The sequence below is a fragment of the Cydia amplana genome, chromosome 1 (genome assembly GCF_948474715.1).
Source record: "Cydia amplana chromosome 1, ilCydAmpl1.1, whole genome shotgun sequence".
In the NCBI taxonomy this organism is placed as follows: Eukaryota; Metazoa; Arthropoda; class Insecta; order Lepidoptera; family Tortricidae; genus Cydia; species Cydia amplana.
In genome coordinates this window covers 11,993,320-12,015,605 of record NC_086069.1, presented here as the reverse complement: position 1 = coordinate 12,015,605, position 22,286 = coordinate 11,993,320, and the positions used below count along the sequence as shown (strand labels likewise).

The 22,286-nt window shown below is 33.8% G+C and overlaps 1 protein-coding gene across 1 annotated transcript in view; it reads left to right on the top strand.

Moving 5' to 3' along the window:
- Window positions 1–3,893: 3,893 nt before the first annotated feature.
- Window positions 3,894–22,286, top strand: part of LOC134648572 (uncharacterized) — a 124,349-nt gene continuing 105,956 nt past the window's right edge. The window contains exon 1 of the mRNA XM_063503073.1: window positions 3,894–4,630. Coding sequence (XP_063359143.1) covers window positions 4,474–4,630 — 157 coding nt within the window. The 5' untranslated portion in view covers window positions 3,894–4,473. The remainder of the gene's footprint in view (window positions 4,631–22,286) is intronic.

Below are 22,286 nucleotides of genomic sequence, written 5' to 3'. Positions count from 1 at the left end.
TAAAAACTAAATTGTGTTGCTCTGAAAGAGGAAATTTTATTACAAACAATGATATTTAAATAATAATACAGACCGAAATAATAATAACTAAAACTCTTACCTGAAAGAGAAACAACATTTAAAGCTAATATTCCATATCTTTGTATTTTAATCAATATCTATTTTCAATATAATTTATTAATTGAATAAAGCCTATGACATTTAATGTCTCAACATATGTGTCACAAGTACTCATAGATAATCAATGGTAGGCAACAAAAAGGCTTTATTTACATGTATTCAAAGGCGTTGTTTATTGTACGTCTGCATGTAGTATTTAATGTACTTGTTCCGTGTCTTTTTTTTCGCGTACGGTTAATAAAATAGGTACCTCTCGGGAATCGTACCTACCTACATAATGACACACTTGCAACAAAAGCTGCAGTTTTATGCGCCATGTAGATATTTCCATTTAATTAAAAATTTCTCCCAAACTTATTAAGTTTAAAAAAAAGTAATCCCGACTAGAACTCCTTTTTTTCATATTTATTCCATCATGTAAATCAGACCGGGTACAAAATCAATAAAGCGTTAGTCATCATATATCATGACCTACTTTCGGTTCAACAACTTATTGGACGGACATGTTACGACTTGATGACTTGAACTATTGATTTCAATACCTTTAAACGTTAAACAATATCTACATTTTAACTGTGATATTGTGTTCTAGACTAAGCATAATCATTTGTTACAAAATGTTTTTCAACTTTGTCAAATTGGAACGAGGTAAAAATGTACACTTAATATGTATAATTGCATATGCCATATGCAATTATACATTCGGCAATGTATAATTGCATTCGGCATTTTTTTATTATTATTTAACAGGACCTTCATACATTTGTATATATCGGCCCTATGGTCCGCATTGGTGCCGAATATTTAACTCTTACATAGAACATTCAAGAGAAAATTTAGAGTGTATTTTTTGGCAATATTTCTACCGCATTTAGGTATACGTTAAAAGTTGAATGTCCTATTCGTCCTTTATGTTTTTCATGTAAGTATTTAATTATAGAAACTCCAATTTCAATATTATTAACAAATTAAGCTTATGTGTTTTAGCTCCAGTCATGGGATGTACACTCCCGGCCAAAAGTATGGAAACAAGGTTATATTACAGTAGAAAAATGAGTTTTTTTAAGCGATGGATTGTATACTACACATTGACAATTTAATAAAAAAAAAAAAATAATAATAATAATATAACATTATACAAGTAAAATATTCAAATGCCAGCATACCTATGATAGTAGCCAGTTAAACATTTTGTTAAAATGTATGTGTCAATTAAAAGGGTATTATAACATTTTCCTACTTACATATTTACTTTATAATAATAGTTTAGGACGTTTTGATATTTATCCTGTATTTTTTATTCTTTTGGGGCTGCCTAATGTAAAATTTAGAATTCAAATATACCTACAACAAAGAAAACAACCTTGATTCCATTTGGCCTTGGGTGTATGGCGCCATTAAATTTAAAAGAACCAAAATTCCATGAAAAATAGGTTAAAAGTAGAGCCAAAGCGTCTCTTTGGCTCTACTTTATGGCACAATGTTGCCAGTGTTTAATTATTAAGCTGTTGAGCAATATGTACTTATTTTACAGCATTTGTCTATACCCTCGCATTACTGGTGCCAGTCCCATTATAAGGTTGGTTATTATAATTTAATAATTGCACGTATAATAGGTAAAGACGATGCAACTATGTATCTTGGGATACAGACATGATTAATTACAAATCTAAATAGGAATTATACTTACATTCTATGTACCTTATAAAACCAAGAAAAGTGATATCAGTGTTTTTAAAAATTCATCCTCTAAGGTGGTAATGGGGGTCAAAATATACATAGTTTGTGTCGGGTACAGTCAGCAGCAGAAGTTGCTAAGCGGGCGAGGTGTTCAAAATGATCTTGACGCGACTTTAAGAGAATAAGAGCGTGTCAAGGTAATTTTGAACACCTCGCCCGCTTAGCAACTTCTGCTGCTGACTGTACCTACATATAAAAATCCATGCAAGGCAACAGCTAGTATTTTTATAAATCGAGTGTTATAGAGAGCGAGAATAGGTAAAAGTTAAATAGTAACCCTGTGTCAAATGATTGCTTAGTTATTTGAGGATTTTATGTTTACTCATAGATGTGACTAAGGGGCCATGAAATCTCAAGGGTGAAGCGTGAGTGAGATTTCTTTTTGTTTAACATATGACTAATTTTCATTCGGCTTTATCTTTGGCGAGATATCTAGTGGCTTTTGGTGCTTTGGGTCGAGCAGAGGTGTTAAGGTAAGTGGCTTAATAATTGCCATTAGATAATTTTAAAATCTGTTTCGAAACATTAACTACATTTCTTATTATTGATGAAATTTGATGAAATGGATTTACATTTTTTCTAGAAATGTAAAATTTTGTATTGAACATGTCTTTTCCAAAAAATACTTACCTACATTTTTGCAAAAATGAATTTATGAATGAATTGCCAATTCTAAAATTCACATAGTACATACTCGTACATACGTTTTTATTCCATTCCGTACGTATCAAAATAATATTCATGTGTTGTGCGAAATGATGAACAATTAACTAAATTTAAATGAGGTAGGTTGACTTGGTATTGCATCATACTTAGTTAATATACCTACTTATCCTGTATCTCCGGGTCTCGAGAGCTGAAAAAGCTGAAAAACATTAAAAAACATCAAGTACCATTTTCTTTCTGACGTAAAATATATGTAAAATGGTTGTTACTAACAACCATAACAACTTGTTAGCTACCTACTATAAATCCCTGTTATAAAATTTTACAAATGTAGATGTTACCTCGTTCTTTACTAGTTGATCTTTAAATTTAGTTAATATTACTGAAATGATATTTTGTATTATTTTAGGAAGAGAGTCAATAAAATTAAATATTATGGTAACATTTTATATGCCTAAAATGGTTTTGAAAACAAAACTGCGTTGTTATCAATTAAACTCACGGTTTGAAAATAATGCACACAATATTTATATCACTTTTTTACGATTGACTTTTAAATAAATTTAATACATAAGTACGCAGCAAACACATTTTATTTCAACGCGGTTAACTATCATTTTTATCACCCGTATAGTTACAAAGGTTTCCACTTGATTCTAAAAGCCAATAAACCCAAAACACCTTCGGTTGCACAAAATGCTTTTAAAACCGCAATCGTAAAATTGAATTCGCTCAAAACTAAAAACAATTACCAAATTACTATATACATATAAAACACACACGCCTCCTAACATAACGTCGAATAACCCGTTCCTGAGCGTTACGTGTCTATTAGTTTCCGAACAAAGACTCTTAACCGTTAACTCTTAAAACGTATACAAACGTTTTCAATGTTACTCCACCGAAGCTCGGGACCGAGTGAACGCTCTCCGTTTAACAACCCCGTGCTCTCCTGCCGTCCATTCTTACGTCACCTCACCCCATACCAAACCAGAAATCCTATTGGCTAATTCATTTTGCCGCGCTTTCTGAAACCCAAATTCAAAAGCTTCTCTACATTTCTCTCTTTCGATCATAAGGCAAACTTTTATACATCAGAAAGAGAAAGCTGTGCGTCGTCAACCGCTGTTGCAACATGATGTAACCAGTTTAAATTGAAACGCAATATATAGAACATGCATGAGGAAGAATAGGATGGGGATAAAGTTTTGACGTTGATTGTAGTGGTAGAGTGCGAAGGGAACGTGCTACTGTGCGTTCCACTATTTATAATCAAATAGGTTTGCATTGGTGTGCGCATGTAGTTACATGATGCACCGTGCCAATGTGTGTGCAGCGTCGAGGCAATGATGTGCACGGAGTAACCCTTATTACAAGATTCGCTCCCGCCGCGACCGCACGTTCAATAGCTGTCGCCAGTCGACCTCTTTTGTCGTGCGAAGTGCGAACTTAACTTATTTACATCGGCTAGTCGGAGCGATGCATGGTGCGTTTCGCGCGGTTGTGTCATTGGCCTCAGCCGATTATCGCTAAATTACGTGTGAATTACGGACAATGCTCTGAGAGTTGCGTCAAAACTTTTTTGTGTGAACTTTGCGAGCTCAGACCGTGATCTCTTAGCGCCAAATTTTGAACTACTCCTGTGCCATCGATCGAGTGAGAAAGTGACTTTTTGAAGATTTTTCTACAGAACTTTTACACAAAATATTGTCGTTTGTAAATTGAGGCGATAAACACTTAAAAGTGATACTTTTTCGTAAATCACCAAAATCTGCCGTGAATTTTTGAAGAGAGTTCTTTATCAAGAAAATAGATCTGCTGATTCATGCAAATATTGACCAGATCTTGAATCACACATTCAAGTGGACACATATCATTTATGCATACAAAACAAACGGCGATCTATCCACGATTCCTCCGTAGAAAAAGACACTACGCCCGACAAAGATGGCTATAGCGTTCAACTTACCGAGTGAAAGAGAGGCGACAGAGGAGAACTTCTCTAGACTAAACAGGCTTCTGGCTGAGCTTTATGATGTTCTGTGCCACATCCTGGTGTCTCGACAGCCCGGGCAAGAGACTCTGGCCCAGGACACGCGTCGAGGTGAGTGTCCTGAAGCTAACACACCACCTTACCACTTAAGATGCAATTCGACCTACATCGTCAACTTAGTGATGGTAGTAGCCATCATAAAAGTGTCCCTGGCATCATCGCTCTTCAATACCATCAGATAAAATGAAGATTGTTTTAGATAAGTATTGTTAACGGTGATACTGCATAGCAGATCTGGACTATTGTTATCGTAATTTTAAGTCCATCCGTTTTTATGTAATTTTTGCCGAGATGTTGTGTCCGACTGCACTTAAATTGTAAATGGTGGTTTTTGCTGAATTAAAACCAATGGTTAATCTTTGGATTAATTCGGCGGCAATTCTAACAATAACAAATACTTATGCTTCTATAGATACTTTGCTTTTTGATTCGTACACAGTGAAGTTCGACAAAACAACTCGTGATAAAAAATATTATTAAAAATTTACTGTAATTTAGTAATGTTGTGCATTTATAAAAAGGTTATTTTTTTTGGTTAAAATAAAAATATTGATACAATTTGTCAATAAGTTCCCATGCTTTTATCTACCACCTATTATTTTACATAGTTTACCAGTGCTTATAATCTGCGGTTATGTCAGAATTCAATTCCGTACCTACCTATTGTTAAATTATGAACTTAGTTACATTTCCATTTTGATCTCTTATTTTGTTTATCAATTTTAAAATCGAAGTAGTAGTTTGTTTAATTTATTATAATCCCCTTTTTTAAGTTCCCGTGAGTTATATAGCATTTAATTTTTTTTATCGTGTAAGTACCTACCTATACATATTATTAATAAAGGATCTCAGTCTTTATTTTATTTCCAAATAGTCTCGATAGTCATAGTGCCCGTTAAGTGAATTATAACTTTTTGATTAGACGCCAAATATTTTGTTAGATTTACTAAACCACGTGAAGAATTTATTGAAATTTACGAATAATGATTTCTTAAATATGAACATGTATTAAAATTATGGAATTAATGTATCTTTGTAAATAAATTATATTCCATCAATATACTAATTTTGTTACTATGACATTATTTTTAATATCCCGCTGTTTTTAAAGTGTAAAATAGTACAGATACCTTCTGTAATAAGGAAAACATTGATAAATATGCCAATAGTTTTTAAATAAGTCACAACGATTTGTAAATATTGCATTTAAATGTTTGTGATTTTAAGTAAGAACATTTTCTGCCTACATTTTTTATTATTTACAAACTATAATAATTATTACTATAGTAAGTGCCGCATGTAATCAACGAATATACAAAAACTGGATTGTGTTATTAATATTTTCCCTATATTTTATGGGAAATTTGTAAAATAAATATTATTTTGTAAAATATCCTGTTTTAATTTTTTCATATTACGATAAAACCCATTGAATAACATTTTTAGAGTAAAACAACTATTTAAGTTCTTTACTTTAAAATGTGGGAAAACGAAAACAAAAGTAAATGGTAGGATATAGGTAGGTATCATTAATAAGTAATGCGTATAACACACAAAAATCTATTAAACAAGATTTTGTAAAATTGGACCGTTTTGTAATTATAATATTTAGTATAGGTTCATAAATTCCGTATTTAAAATGCAGTTTATCTCATTTTACGGAACCATGTCAAAGAAATTATGTGTCCATTATAAGGTATGTAAAGTGAAACAATAATGAAAATAAATATAGATAAATAATAACGAACAACGTTACCATCGCCACTAAACTCAAAGGAGAGTCGGCAATAGATCCAAAAAAAAAAAAAACTTTATCTTCCGTCCAGCATTGACCACGGAGCAGGACTAGTTATAACATGTTCAATAATATGGTCAAAAAAGACAATGTCAACTAGCCGCCTACAAATTCTTTTTAACGGTTTTATTTAATAAAGATACTTTTGTAACAATAACTACCGCGTGGGTATTTTAATAAATATTCGACTGTGTTAGAATATAATTTTAGAAGGTACCTATTGAACAACAACATGAAAATTTCATAAATATTTAGATACACAAAAGATAAGGGTACAAGATAAAGCATAAACTTGTTTAAACAAGAAACTGGAGGAGACAGAGCTGTAGCGCGTTCTAAATCCTAGTTGTTTACAGTCACGACCTGTTTCGATCCAAGCGAAAAGGGTAAGCGGACTTTGAGATACCCAAGTGATTCAGCAATATAAAAAATAGTGTTAGGAATCCAATCCAAAGACAATAATAATCCAGTTAAATTCGTTATAAATCCTCTCCGATCCCATATTATCTATCTTAATCTAAATTACCTACCTATAAAATCCTAAAGACGTTGCTTATTTTAATTTTACTAAAACACAAACTTAACCCTTCTAAACTAAATGATTATAATTATCTAGTGCTATAATTTTATGTGAATTGATTTCAATCAAACAATCTCTTTCCGCTGAGTTTTTGTGAGCTGCACCACACGATTGCTTGTAGCATTGGCAATGGACTAGCGAAGTACGACGTTTGAAAGCGAAAACCAATCGTAATCGCACGATCGTGAAAGAAGAAATCGAAACTATGGTAAGATAGGTACTTACTTGCTAGAATTAATAAAATAAAAGTAGTCGGTAGATTCTTCAATTTTTTATTGCTGTTTATACTATTGTTCCTAATCAGAAATACTCGTCTTCGATAATTAACATATACCTACAATAGTTAACTACCTACTTATTAATTCCTTTGCAATGTATATTTAGAAATGAAACATTAAATTAATGTTCAAGAAATAATTATAATTTCTTCCACAATTATTTGGTAAATGAACAGACTGAATGCAGCTTAAGATATACAGCGTAGAAGTGTATTATTAAAGCAGTACCTAACGAACTTCACTCCAGAATCAAAAAGCAAAGTTTATCATTTGTGTGGTCCCTTGTTTTTAGAAATAAAAATACCAACATTTTATTATGCAACTACTAAGTCCGCATTAAATGCATCTGTAGCTTTAAGGTCATTGTTTTAAGGTCCATCAAATTTCACAGTCCTACAATGATGGTAAAATAACGAAGGTAAGTCACGGCAATCGAAGAGTTGTGATTGCGCCTATGTCGATTACAATTGAAGTGGAAAGGTATGCTTCAATGACTTTAAATATATTTTTTAAACAAAAAAAAAATTGATTGCTTTCTGTCATTGAAACTTTATATTTTTAGGATAAATTATATTACAACTTTTTATCCAGTGCTTTTACTAGGGGCCCACTGATGATCAGTCCTCCGGACGATATTGGCCTGTCAATTGTTCGGAGCTGTCACCTTTTGCGTTTAACTGACAGGCCGATATCGTCCGGCAGACTGACCATCAGGGGGCTCCTTAAGAGAAACGAATTACCGATAATATTTATACACAACCACAACTTCCACCGAACGCTAAAATAAAAAATAATGGGCGAAAGATCGCGCAAGAAAAATTTGCTTACCTAAATGAGAAAGAACTTGTTTGAAAAAATATTAAACAACTAGCCTGAGTTAGGTATTCAGTCCGTGTGGAAGTCATTCCCTTTAGAAATAATCTGTAAATACTGAAATAAGTTATCTTGTTTCGAAGTAACGAACGTTTTTAAATGAAGTTCCTTAAAAGAAACTTTTTTTCAAACGCTGAAGTTATTATTCTTGATTTTTAATAGTCCACAAACAACCACATTTAAAACATTTTCATTCTATTTCACAACTTATATAAACTTATAAACTTTTAAGCTTATTTGACCGCTTTAAAAAAAAACACTAAACGCTGAAATCACTTTTTTAATTTAAAAAAATGATCCTCACACGACGGTAAACAGGAAAATCGCATCGAAAATTCGACACAAACTTTCAAATGTAGCAGTAACATTACTAATTGGATATTACGACAATAGGATTAACACGTAGGTATTATTTTAAAAGATTTTGAATTGAATAAACCGCTCCGTTATATCTGATGTCTAATACTGTACATACAACAATTTAGCTCTTTGGTGCCTGTTTTGTAAAAAAAAAAAAACAGAATAAAAATAAGCAGATCTGATGGTGTCATTACGCAAAACAGACAACACGCTTATTTATTTTCTAGTAAAATCATAATAACCAGCAAGCTGTTATTTTCTTAAAGACAATAGCTTAGTTTTGGGACTAAATCTAGTTTAAGACCTCACAACCTCAGTCATGTGAGGTACCTACGGTACCTACCATTGACCTCAAATCTTCTTAAAACTTTAGAACATTAACAAATCCTTTAATGTATTCCACAGGTGCTCTCCAAAACAGGTGCTCTTTTCAAAGACAGGTCCTGACACGTTCAATATCTTTGTCCCGGTTTGCCTCTATTCCCGATTTGGTTCATTTCGTCTTTTTTCATCCTTTTTTGTCGACGAGGAACGAATGATAATTTATTGCAACGGGCTTTGAATTTTAAAAGCCCTCAAGTTTTATTGCGTTGATTATTTTGAATTCAGATTTTATTGCCGGTAGCGTATTTAAATGGGTTTTTTGTCGGACTGAATTCGGTTTAGATTTCGAAACTTTAGTTTAAAGGATATATTTAGGTTGTTCTTCTTATCTACCCTGCCCTTCAACTTTTCTGAAAATTCTGTGCCCAATAAGACGCTGTAAGTTTAGTATCACCACTTAGAGCTTTTTGTAACCCAAAGGACTATTTCAAACTTTGAAATTATTACTAGCAGTTCTGTGATCTGTAGACCTCACGAGTATAGCTTCAAACTAAAACGAAAACTAAAACGAAAAAATATATATTTACTTATTGCACCTTCTGACAAAATTTCACAAAAATCGGTTGAGAATTGCGACCTGTAGAGGAGAACATACGGATATACGAAAGCATGTCACTAACGCTCGGTCAATAATCATATGGGATCAGATTGCATATATATTATTACAATAATAGTTAAAATCAGTATTTTAAGCATACCGTTTGAAGAATTTATCGGGACTAGTACGATAATTATAAACTCTAACTTATATTCTTCGAATAACAATTAATTAGTTGAGATGAAAGTTAGTAAAATATTATTTTATGACCAGGTTCCATGACACCTATTTAATGTTTATACATGCAACGGTCGGTTTTCACCTTTGTCTGCTATACTGTTTGTTTGTTACACTAAATATTTTTTAAAGTCATATTTTAAAAACTCGTTCTATTAAAACGTATTTTATACAAATCTGCAAGTTGCGGTGCTCGTTTATTTCACGGCCCATTAATTTCATAAGGAGATAAGAAGAAACATCTTTATATGTGGTTTGGTTAACCCGTCGTCAATTATGTTGACCCTCTCTTTAAGAATATATTTTAAATGATTAAAGGGTCAGGGCCGCTTAGGACTAATATCTATAGCTAGAGGGTAACTTTAAAAGAATAAAACACCTGTGATTAAGACTAGTTATTTTGAAACTGGATATTTGGTTAAGTTAAACTGTTGTATAAACTATGTAAATATAATATTCCAACTGCTGGCCCTTGAGATATTTCATTTCTATATAAATATCTCTTATTCAACATTTAGGTAATAGAAAGCCCATATTTTTGTAAATTGATTATTATCATCAAAATAACCTTCTCTAGCTCCTTGCAAGAAATTTCTTCATCACAATCAATGTTTATCTCCTCGCCTGTAGCCTAGGTTTATTATTTTACATTCGACTGTTAACTAACCTTCGACCCTGAGATAGGATCGTAACTAATAACCTCCATCATTAGTAAACTACATTCGCTCGTGTGTTCAATATGTTCATGTTAAAATGTCAAGAAGCATCATGGTTTTCTATAGAAAACCTACAATTTCAGCTGTGTGATTTAAAAAATCTATATATCTACTTAACCTCAACTAAACTTCATATATTTGTAATCACCAAGAAAATGACTGTTGGGGAGCTGTTATATGTAAGCGTTGCAGTTAAAGTTACAGAAACTTTATGTGTGTTGGATCAGATCATAAACCGATTTTCGGTAAGTTTTGCCGGTTTTCACTAAACTGCCTATAACTCGGAACTATTAGAATCGACAAGTGGGACCTTTTTACTAAACTTGACATATACATCGACAATATGTAGCAGGTAGGTTCATCGTTAGCGAGCTAATAAAACCTAAATCCGTACCTAAGTACCTACATATGATTAGGTACCTACGTATAGGTAAGTACTTACCTATACTAGTATCCGATGTGTAGTAGGTACATTTATTTCCTGGCACATCATTCAATAATTTTATAAGCAGTAACACATTTTGTTCTCCTATCCAGGCTTTAAAATCATAAATTTACCAAGTTCTTATTCTCCAAAGAGGCTATTGTACAGTAGTGGACACGTGTGATCAATTATATTAAGACAAAGGCACCATTGTGTAAGACGGTGACAAGACACAGAGTATGTCGTGAATGTAGATACTTGCACCAAGCTAACTGCGCATGTAGAGGTATAGTTTGTTCGGAAAGAGAAGAGTCGTGAAATGTACGGGGCCCAATACATTCCACGACTCTTCTTTTTCCATACAGATTCTAATCGGAACTCAAATAACTCTTGAGATTTAATAAAACGCAACAAGATGCAGGAGCTGCCATACCATATGGTAAAAAAAATACAAAGAATGTTTTTTCGTTTGCTCTTTATGTAGCTTCCCAAATATAAGTACATACATATTTTACATCTTTGGCAGACAGCATACCTACTCAAATGAAATTGAGACTGACTAATTCCGACCTATGTAAAGCCAGGAGCAAAAACTATCACTAAGTATACCAATAACTTGAATTAAAGTAATAATTAACGTGCTTTAAATAATGAGTTTTTGTTTTAGTTACTCTTATTTGACATACCTTATCTTATAAGTGATGGATGGAGTTATTTACAGCCTCTGTGTCTTTTAACTACTCTATGAATGTTATGATTTTCTAAGTTCAGTTCAAGTTTATCTTGCTTGACATAATAATAACGTTACGATACTTTACGGACACCGATATAAAAGCAATTACTATGGCACTTCGTGGGAAATTTATATGGATCATTGATTCCCGTGTTTGATGCACAACAATGTAAGTTGGAAGGAACAAACTAAACGTAATAAGAAAAAAAAAGTTACTATGAAACTTTATGTCAGCGTCGTAGAATCGTTTGTTTACTTAATATTTTGAAGTAATACATCATTTAACCAAATACGTTTACCTAAATTAGGCTTTAGTATCTGCATACATCAGGAAAATTTAGTTTATTCATTTCATAACGCATGACTTTCCACATCACTTATCACTGGAATACATAACTACTGCAAAAATATACCTACATCAATGGCACTTAGTAGAATGGTTCCCTTAGTTACCTGTTACCTCTTTGCCTGTCTATTCGGTTCTTACGAGTATTTGTTTCGCCACGGAAAGCTTTTACTATAAACTGATAACAAACATTTGTATCGTACCTACGATTAGGTCTTCTTACTAAATCAAAATGTGTGAAAATCGACGGATATTTAACTGATATAGTTCCAACGTCTTCATAGCGAGTATAGCGACCAATCAAACCAAGCCTTCTTAAAAACATATTAAAGAATCGTGACCTGTAACAAAATTACGGTTTCTGGGCCCAGGATGAAGCGCCATTAGGAGCGAACTGCACATTCGGAGCAATCAAAAACCGGTCTCAGGTTCGAATATAGACCCATAAAAAGTTACTGTAACGGATAAAGGATGGCTTAGTCAAAATTGTGTTTTATTAACATTTATGATGAAAAAATATAGAAACTGCGTAAATTGTCGTTTTATAATTTTAAAAGTTGGTGCACGTTGAGAGCTGAGATTTCATTTTATTGTCATTGGTATATAGTGCATTTTACAAAGAACATTAAATGTAGGTATTAGGTATCCAATTTTTATTAAAATTTACTAAAATAACTCTCTTCTTTGTACCACATTACAAAAGTTGCTAGCCCCCATAGGCTATGTGATAGGCTTCACAGCGAACGGTCAGCACACTTGTTTGCCACTATCGTAGATTAGGTAAATGTAAACATTTGTGAGTCCTCTACATCCATAAAGAGTACTTTTTAATTAGTCCTGAAACTAGTAGGTTCTAAGTATCTGGTTCTTTTATGATACAGCTAGTATTTAAAATATCTGTATCTCATAGAGTCTGTGCGGAAAGAGAAGAGTCGTGGGATTTGAGGGCGCGCCAGTGCTATTTTATGGTTTTTGCTATGCTGACAACACTGGTCACGTGATTATAGTACGACACTAGAGGTCATGATACTTGAATCCCTTTTGTTCCGGTTTTTTGCCACGGCTTTCTAAACGGAGCCTTGTGGTTGTGTCGGCTCGTCAACTCAATCCTCTAATTTAGCGCAGGCACTAGTTTTCGTTTTAAAACACACTCTTGTTTTTATGTCTCTGATACTAAAAAGTGACAGTGCGATTGACAAAACTGCTAAAACTAGTTAAGAATCTGCCCAATACAACTGTCATTTTAGTACCAAACAAGATAGAGTCTCATTTATGTACTGCCTAATCTGTGCAGTCCAACAGTTATTTTAATACAAAACCGGGTAGATCGGGTAGAAATTGGGCAATAGAACTGTAATTTTACTATCTGGGATATAAAAATAGAGCATAAGTAGGTAGGTAGGCCTTATTGGGGTATGTCCGGTTTTCTCATCTCACGATATTTTACTTCGCCGAAAAGTCACTGCTAAATATGAAATATAATTTCGTAACCACAAACTTTCGTAACTAACAGAACCTAGTAAACGAACTTACAAATAAAGAAATATTTTATTACAAAACGTTTTATTCTTTGTAATCGAAGTCTGAATTAAAATGTCACTTATGTTTGAGCTAGCTTCGGTCTTTTATTCGAGATACCGTAGGTACTTTTACTCAATCCTGAAAAAAAAATTACATATAAATATGCATAAAATGGCAAGTATCAAGACTATTTGCCAGTTATTTTAAAAATCATGAATGACCTGCATATTTATAAAAATGAATATATTTGCAATGAATATACTTACTGATTATGTACCGGAGACAAGTTACTTAGGCGGCTTATTAAATAGGTAATTATTGAATATTAAATACAACATCAATACCCGTGAATAGCGGTAACACGTTCCGCGAATTTTTGTAAGTCGATAGTCGGCTTTTAGCCGATTCTTCCCGCTGACAAAACCGAACAATGTTAAATATAATTTTCTTTGTGGCTTTATATACGGTTTTATCGTGTTTTGAAAATATTTTATACATAAAACTTGCGGTTTTTGTTAATAAAAATATACAATGACAGAAGTTTGTTTACTTTTTACAAGATAGGTGTCATAGGTTTGATTGCCATATAAAATTGAAAATGTTAGTTCCCGTTTCTGCCACGACTCTTCTCTTTCCGCACAGACTCTATAAATAAACTCTACATTTGAAATAACATTCAGAAAGTCACGGGTATGTTGCGCCATCACAATATAACATCGTTTGTTGTGAATATGCCGAAACTAATTCGATTTTAACGATACATTAAATCCTTCTACAACAGAACAAGTAAAGATTAAAACATGATAAAAATGACAAAGAAAAAGCGATAACTTTTAATTTGTTACTGTTAAGCTACCGGGCTTGACTTCAAACGAGTTATCTACCTGAGACCATCGTTTGGAGATCTGTAAGAAAACTTGACTACTGACTTGACTTTTTTATTATTTAAAATCACATCCTTTACAAAACATAGAAATGTTATTTTGGCCTGTAGATTAAATACAGAACTTATCGCTCAAAATGTACCTACATATAACAGTATGTACTTAATTTATCAAATCAACAAGCTACCTACACAATTCTTCAATACCTTGCCTTTGGTTGCCGCGATTAAACGTTAATCATAATTTATATAAAATAAAATTATTTCAATGGGTAACAAAACAACGTCACGTCACTAATCGTCACTAGTACGGCTACCATCAGTTTGGCACTGACATAAACGCCATCGAGAACGTAATTTACTTTCTATACATCTCGCTCGTACACGCATATTAGTGCGTACGTGATGTATAGATTTAGATTTAGATTTAGATATTTATTCTCATAATATGAAATTACATTATAAATTATGCTAAACTAATCTACATGAATTTATATTATGATCGTCATTAACATTAACATGATATTATTTATTAGATACAAATTAAAAATGTCTTAAAAATAATCAATCTAGAAATCAATATAGAAAGTAAATTGCGTTCTCGATAGCGTATATGTCAGTTTTGACACTGTCAGTGACTCATGGTACGGGCTTAGGTGTACCCCGTGACTGAGAGTGCTTCACGGAACAATGTAGGTAGGTACCTTATTTACTTCGCTTACCAACTAGTTAGCTATCACCCGTATTCTCCCGTACTGAATAAAACGAACATAGTCTCCATATTTAATATCATTCAATAGAATATGGCTTTAGAAACAAAGTAAAACTAAAATTAATTAATCGCGTTACTATAAGTTCTAAAAACACGGAACCCTATATATTTGTTAGTCCAATTTACGTATAAGATGTACGTTAGATAAGCTCAATATTGATGCAGAGAATTACCGGTGACTTTTTTTTCATAGTATTTTTAAAGATGCTGCGATGACCCTGATGACCTTTAAAAATTAAGTTTATTATCTTATTGTTTTATCTTTGTAATACCTACGTATTAAATTAGAGAGAAGAACATAAGGTATGCCAAGACTGCACATTATAGGCGGAGAGCTAGCCACGGCAATAGGTATACAATTTATAGAGCAACGAAATCCCTCTAGTTAGTATGCCATATTATCATTATTAGTTAATCCGGGCGCCTGGCAGCTGTCTAGCGGTGGGTGTGGGAGTGGATGGGCAACAAAGTGGTTGAAAATCAATTGAAAGTGTGCAATTTATAGAGCTCTGTGTTTGGTGTGATATAATGGCTAATTATGTATTTAATTCAAATATAACAATGCCAGGCGTTTTATTTGGGGGAAAAGTAGTGCCAAGTGATAAAAATCGATAAAAATACACAATTACTTGTGCGCGCCTGTAGGAAGATCACGAGAAAATTGCACCTGACTCACAATCTATGCGTAAAGCAATTGTGAGTACTTCCTGCAGGCGCACCTAGCTCTTAGACCATTACATACAAAAATTTAGTAAATTAGGTACTTGGTGATACTGGGTGATTTTGGGGACATAATGGGATCTCAATATCAAAAATGTGTTAAGATGGCCATACTTAACAAATTTTCCAATGAGACTAACCACAAAATCGCGAAAAAGTTATGTTGACGAAACGTATGGGCGGGCCAGGGTCTATTTTTTACAATTTTCATTTCGGTCTCAATGGAAACCATCTTCAGTATCACCATCTTAATACAATTTTGGCATTCGAAATCAAAGGCATTAATATTTTAATGCATTTAGGTCTTTAAGTAAACAAATTGTGATGTCGTAGGCAATAAAACTGGGCAGGTTTGCGACTTTTAATAATAAAGGTATAAGAATAATGTTAACATTGTCAAAGACCTATTACTATGATTTTTTTTTTGTGTTTTTGTTACAGGTAAGTTCTTGCATTTTTCCATACCCGTCATATCTACATAAGGTGAGTACCTAACTACCTACAATGTTAACTATTACATACAACGAGAAAATACAAAGATATTAAATAAAATAAGTATATCATACACGCTCATCTCATCTTCAAAGCTTCGAAACACTGCAGTTGTAGTAATTTTCACCGTTATATTATTATTTAACCACACAGTTTAATCACGTTACCATCTTCTGTAACTGAAAAACAAAACTCTACAACGATAACCAAAAAATCCTTAGACCATTTTTACGTTTCCTTCCTAAAATCATTTGACGTTCCGATTTGATCCTTATTTCTTAGTGGTCTGGGTAAAGGTATCTTAAGTGCATAGTAAAGCTGTGTTTGTTTTATTTAAAGACGATCGATCATAAAAAGTTTATTAGACGTCAGATTAACTTTCGATCTGAAGTTAGAGGCGTAATGTGACACGACCTTTATCCAACGATCGGTGGTATAATGACATGATATATGACTGTATGTTATGTATCTATGAGTTATTCTTATAGTAAAGATAGAAGTAGGGAATATTAACGCTTTTTAATATAGAAGTAGGTTGTATTTTGATATAAAAAATATTAAAATTAAATAATCCCTAGTGGTAGAGGCCAATTAATTAATTAATGGTATGGTGGTAATTTTGCACCGATTTTAGGTACTTTACAATGAAAAATATTAGAGTCCCATTTTTATGCAGAGTTAGATTGGTCCGACTTTAGATTGCTAGTCGACGATAGAGCTATAGTTACAAAAAATCACCACAAGTCGTGATAAAACTGGCTGTTTATTGCAAGTATTTCGATTAATTCACTCATTAATCAGTTTTATTACTATTACCTACCAGATCATTCGATTTATATTTTTGAAATATAAGAAAATAACACATATAAATCAAAATGAAGTATACGCAAGGCGTAAAGTAACTAGTTTACAAGAATTCGTCTTGGTTCTATATGAATGTACAGATCAGATGGGTAAAACACAAAGTAATACCGATATTAGTTCTTAGATTTATATCAAAAGCATCACAAAGGCTTCCACGCTTCATTTAGCAAGACTATATCGAATGCATCTTCACTTGCATCCAACCTTAATGGTGCACTCCAACATCGTAATGTCACATGACCTGATAAATTGGCACTCAGCTGAGATTCTGTTACGCTTTTTTAACGTTTGCTGTTAAGAAAAAAATGTGATTTATTATTAAAGTGAGTTTATATTGCTAACCTCATAGCATTTACCCAGGCTAGTGAAAGTCAAAGGATACAATATTTATATTTCAAATTGAAAAAATAAGTTTATGATTAGAATCTTATAACTGGGAATCTTCATGCACAATTTAAAAATTAAGTTGACAATCTTATAAGAGTTTGGTCCCCCAAAAAAGAATAGCGAACGGACCATGGGCTCCTACGCAGCAGGTGAGGACAAACTCGGGATAAAGTTAAGTTAAGTCGGGGTTTTAAGATTATAAAATACATATGTATGTTACTCTGTAAGGTAATTTTAATAACAAAACTTCCGTGAGACAAAGACATATTAAATAAGTTTTTCGACTTAAGACGAAACAGGAGCTGAGATTTAAATATTTTAGGTAAATATACCCGTCTCGCTAACGGTAGCGGCTCCTAAAACTAGTGCGATAAGGACAAGGCGAAAAATCCTGCGTAAAAATCTCAAAAATCGAGGTTTCGTACTCGACTTTTTCCTCCTCCAAAACTTAACCAATCGTAACAAAATTTATAAATCTAAATGATTATGAAATAATTTGTGTCGGACCGTTTTGCTTTTTTGGCTAATTGATATCAGTTTTGAATACCACGCCTCTCATTGCGGCATAGTCAATTAGGTCATTTTGGCCATTTTTGAAGGGCTCTAGCGCCTTAAAAAACAAAAATATCAAAAAAAGCAAAACGGTCCGACACACATATTGACAATATTAATCTGTGTTGAAAAAATCATTGCTCTAGCTTCAAAACCCACGGAGGAAACAGTCGAGTACGTTTGTATGGAGAAATGACCACTCCTGTTGGCTCTTAAAATACGTGACGAGTAACCCGTTTTTAATATATTTAATATGTTTTACTCTGTAAGGTATTTGTAATATGGGCCTTGTTGCCTGATTTAAATTTCTAAATTTCTTTTACGTTTACCGTTTACCGTATTAGATGAAACAGTTACTCTTAAATGTATGATATATGTTTTCCCTTTATATTATTACAAAATACACATAAGTCGTAAAAAGCAAGGCAGCTGAACTTCGCTTTGTCTTAGCGGTTATCGCGACGCACTTATTATGCGCAGTTAATGGACTCCAATAGTCACGACTGCGATATTTAATGTCAAATAACACTTTGATGAGTGCATAGGTTTTTGTTTAGTCATTTTTGTGATTGACATTTTTACATCAGCCGTTGGCGTGTGCGATGAGAGGCGTCAATGGTTGTTTATCGCAATAGCACTTTACGACGACCAAGTTAAAGTTAGAGGAATAACACTTGGTGCAGTTTTGCGTTAAAACTCCGTCTAGGTAGGTATATATGAATATCTCACTTAAGGATGACTCACGTTAGACCGGGCCTTGTCCGGACCGGAGCTTCCGGCGCTTACTTTTCTATGACAGATGCCGGTGATCACGTGATGTTTTCCATAGAAAACGAAGCTCCGGAAGCTCCGGCCCGGACACGTTCCGGTCTAACGTGAGTCATACTTTATAGTTTACAGTAAATAGAGCTTATATTAAGTAATATAACAAATTTTACAACGTCATAACACCATAATAAAGCTATGACAGGATGGTCCCTTGTAAATCATTCAGCATGCATTTAAGTGATTTAAAACATTAGTCGATTAACGAACATAAAAAGTGGGCACGTGGCCTGGCTCTCGACTCCTTGAAGATGACGTATACGGTCGTTAATATCTGTTAAGTGACCTAGTTAACATATGGTAAATGTTGAAATATAACGTTCAAAATTAAGAAATCCAACTTTCAAACTTAAAAAACCATTTTAATATTAATTTTTTTTTTATAATTTGTATCTTTATTAAATAAAAGTTTGTATCTTTATTGACTGATAAATTGATAATGTTCACAAGAACTATTTATTTTGTCGACAGTTATTTTGCCCTAAGAAGAAGTAAGATTTGAAACTATAAGTTGTCTACAATACGCGGATACTTCCTTCCGAAATTATCACTATTATCACTGATTATACTAGTAGTTCGCCCCGAACTGAGAACTCGCGGTTCGGGAACTCGATTACCGATTCCCAGATTAGGTAGTTTGTAATGTAACAATACCGAATTACTAAGTACAATTCCATTTGAGGAATCAGGAATCAATTTCTCGAATATTACAATTACTAGTAATTGGAATCAATGTCGATTCCTCATTACAGAAATGCATTACTTGATTCCTTTCAGATTACATTTCGTACTACTACTATCAAAAGTACATTTCGATAGTAGATATAGATGTTGTTGACTTACTAGGATGCATCTATATCTTATTTGAAACAGGTGCGCAGATTTCGAAAATGATGACCATGACCTATAAAACGACACCCATGACGACTTTTATGACATACTGCATGGCCGCCATCTTGGAATCCAAAATAGTCATCATTTTCGAAATTTGCGCCCCCTAAAACCTATAAAACGACATCCATGACGCCTTTTATGACATAGTGCATGGCCGCCATCTTGGATTCCAAAATAGTCATCACTTTCGAAATCTGAGCCCCCTATAACCTATAAAACGACATCCATGACGACTGTTATGACATACTGCATGGCAGCCATCTTGGAATTCAAAATGGTCATCATTTTCGAAATCTGCGCCCCCTAAAACCTATAAAACGACATCCATGACGACTTTTATGACATAGTGCATGGCCGATATTTTGGAATCCAAAATGGTCATAATTTTCGAAATCTGCGCCCCCCAAAATCTATAAAACGACATCCATGACGACTTTTATGACACAGTGCATGGCCGCCATCTTGGATTCCAAAATAGTCATCATTTTCGAAATCTGCGCCCCCTATAATCTATAAAACGACATCCAAGACGACTTATATAAAATACTGCATGGCCGCCATCTTTGAATCCAAAATAGTCATCATTTTAGAAATCTGCGCCCCCTAAAACCTATAAAACGACATCCATGACGACTTTTATGACATACTGCATGGCCGTCATTTTGGATTCCAAAATGGTCATCATTTTCGAAATTGGGGCCCCCTAAAACCTATAAAACTACATCCATGACGACTTTTATGTCATAGTGTAAGTCCGCCATTTTGGAATCCAAAATGGTCATCATTTTCGAAATCTGCGCCCCCTATAATCTATAAAACGACATCCATGACGACTTTTATGAAATACTGCATGGCCGCCATCTTGGAATCCAAAATGGTCATCATTTTCGAAATCTGCGCCCCCTAAAACCTATAAAACGACATCCATGACGACTTTTATGACATACTGCATGGCCGTCATTTTGGATTCCAAAATGGTCATCATTTTCGAAATCGGGGCCCCCTAAAACCTATAAAACGAAATCCATGACGACTTTTATGACATACTGCATGGCCGCCATTTTGGATTCCAAAATGGTCATCATTTTCGAAACCTGCGCCCCCTAAAACCTATAAAACGACATCCATGACGACTTTTATGACATACTGCATGGCCGCCATTTTGGATTCCAAAATGGTCATCATTTTCGAAATCTGCGCCCCCTAAAACCTATAAAACGACATCCATGACGACTTTTATGACATAGTGCATGGCCGCCATCTTGGATTCCAAAATAGTCATCATTTTCGAAATCTGAGCCCCCTATAACCTATAAAATGACATCCATGACGACTTTTATGACATACTGCATGGCCGCCATCTTGGAATCTAAAATGGTCATCATTTTCGAAATCTGCGCCCCCTAAAACCTATAAAACGACATCCATGACGACTTTTATGACATAGTGCATGGCCGCCATCTTGGAATCTAAAATGGTCGTCATTTTCGAAATCTGTGCCCCCTAAAACATATAAAACGACATCCATGACGACTTTAATGACATACTGCATGGCCGCCATTTTGGAATCCAAAATGGTCATCATTTTCGGAATCTGCGCCCCCTAATACCTATAAAACGACGACTTTTATGACATACTGGATGGCCGCCATCTTGGAATCCAAAATGGTCATCATTTTCGAAATCTGCGCCTCTTAAAACCTATAAAACGATATCCATGACGACTTTTATGACATACTGCATGGAGTGCATGGCCGCTATTTTGGAATCCAAAATGATCATCATTTTCGAAATCTGCGCCCCCTAAAACCTATGAAATGATATCCATTACGATTTAATGACAGTGCATGGCCGCTATCTTGGATTCCAAAATTGTCATAATTTTCAAAAAAATCTTTAAAAAAGCAATATTATAAATGTGTAAACCGAGCACTTTCATTTGATACCAAACTCGACCATACTTTCTTGCAATTAAAATGACCAGAATAGCAAGACCCCTCACAAATGGCTTTTTAGCTTTTTAAGCTCTTCTAGCTCAATAACCTCTTGTTCAAGCCAGCTCAAAATTTAATGACTAAAATATAATGCCCTCGACTATACGTTCACCCAATTTCATTTAAATTAGAACAAATTTACTTAAGGTGACGGTAGAGGTGGGTAAATTTTCAGATTCTGTCAATTTACCCCATTTCTCACACAAGCGCACTTCACGCACACTACCTCACTTTACTGGGACAGGTCACTGACCCATCAAGTTTTTTTTTAAGATAGCGTTTTGAGTTTAGTGGCCTCCTTTTAGGAAAAGCGTTCCATTGAAAGAAGAAAGAGAAACAATACATTTAATCTTGCTTTCCTTGTCTGTTCATGTCACACGTGACGTATTTAAATTCTAATAATTCATTTGGTTGTTGACAATTTTCTACATTATGGCTTTGTCGAGATACGCGTTTTCTAAAGTTAAACCGAATAAAACCAGATGTCATTAAGTCAGATGTAAAATTTTATTTACTACTCTATACGACTTTTCATAAGG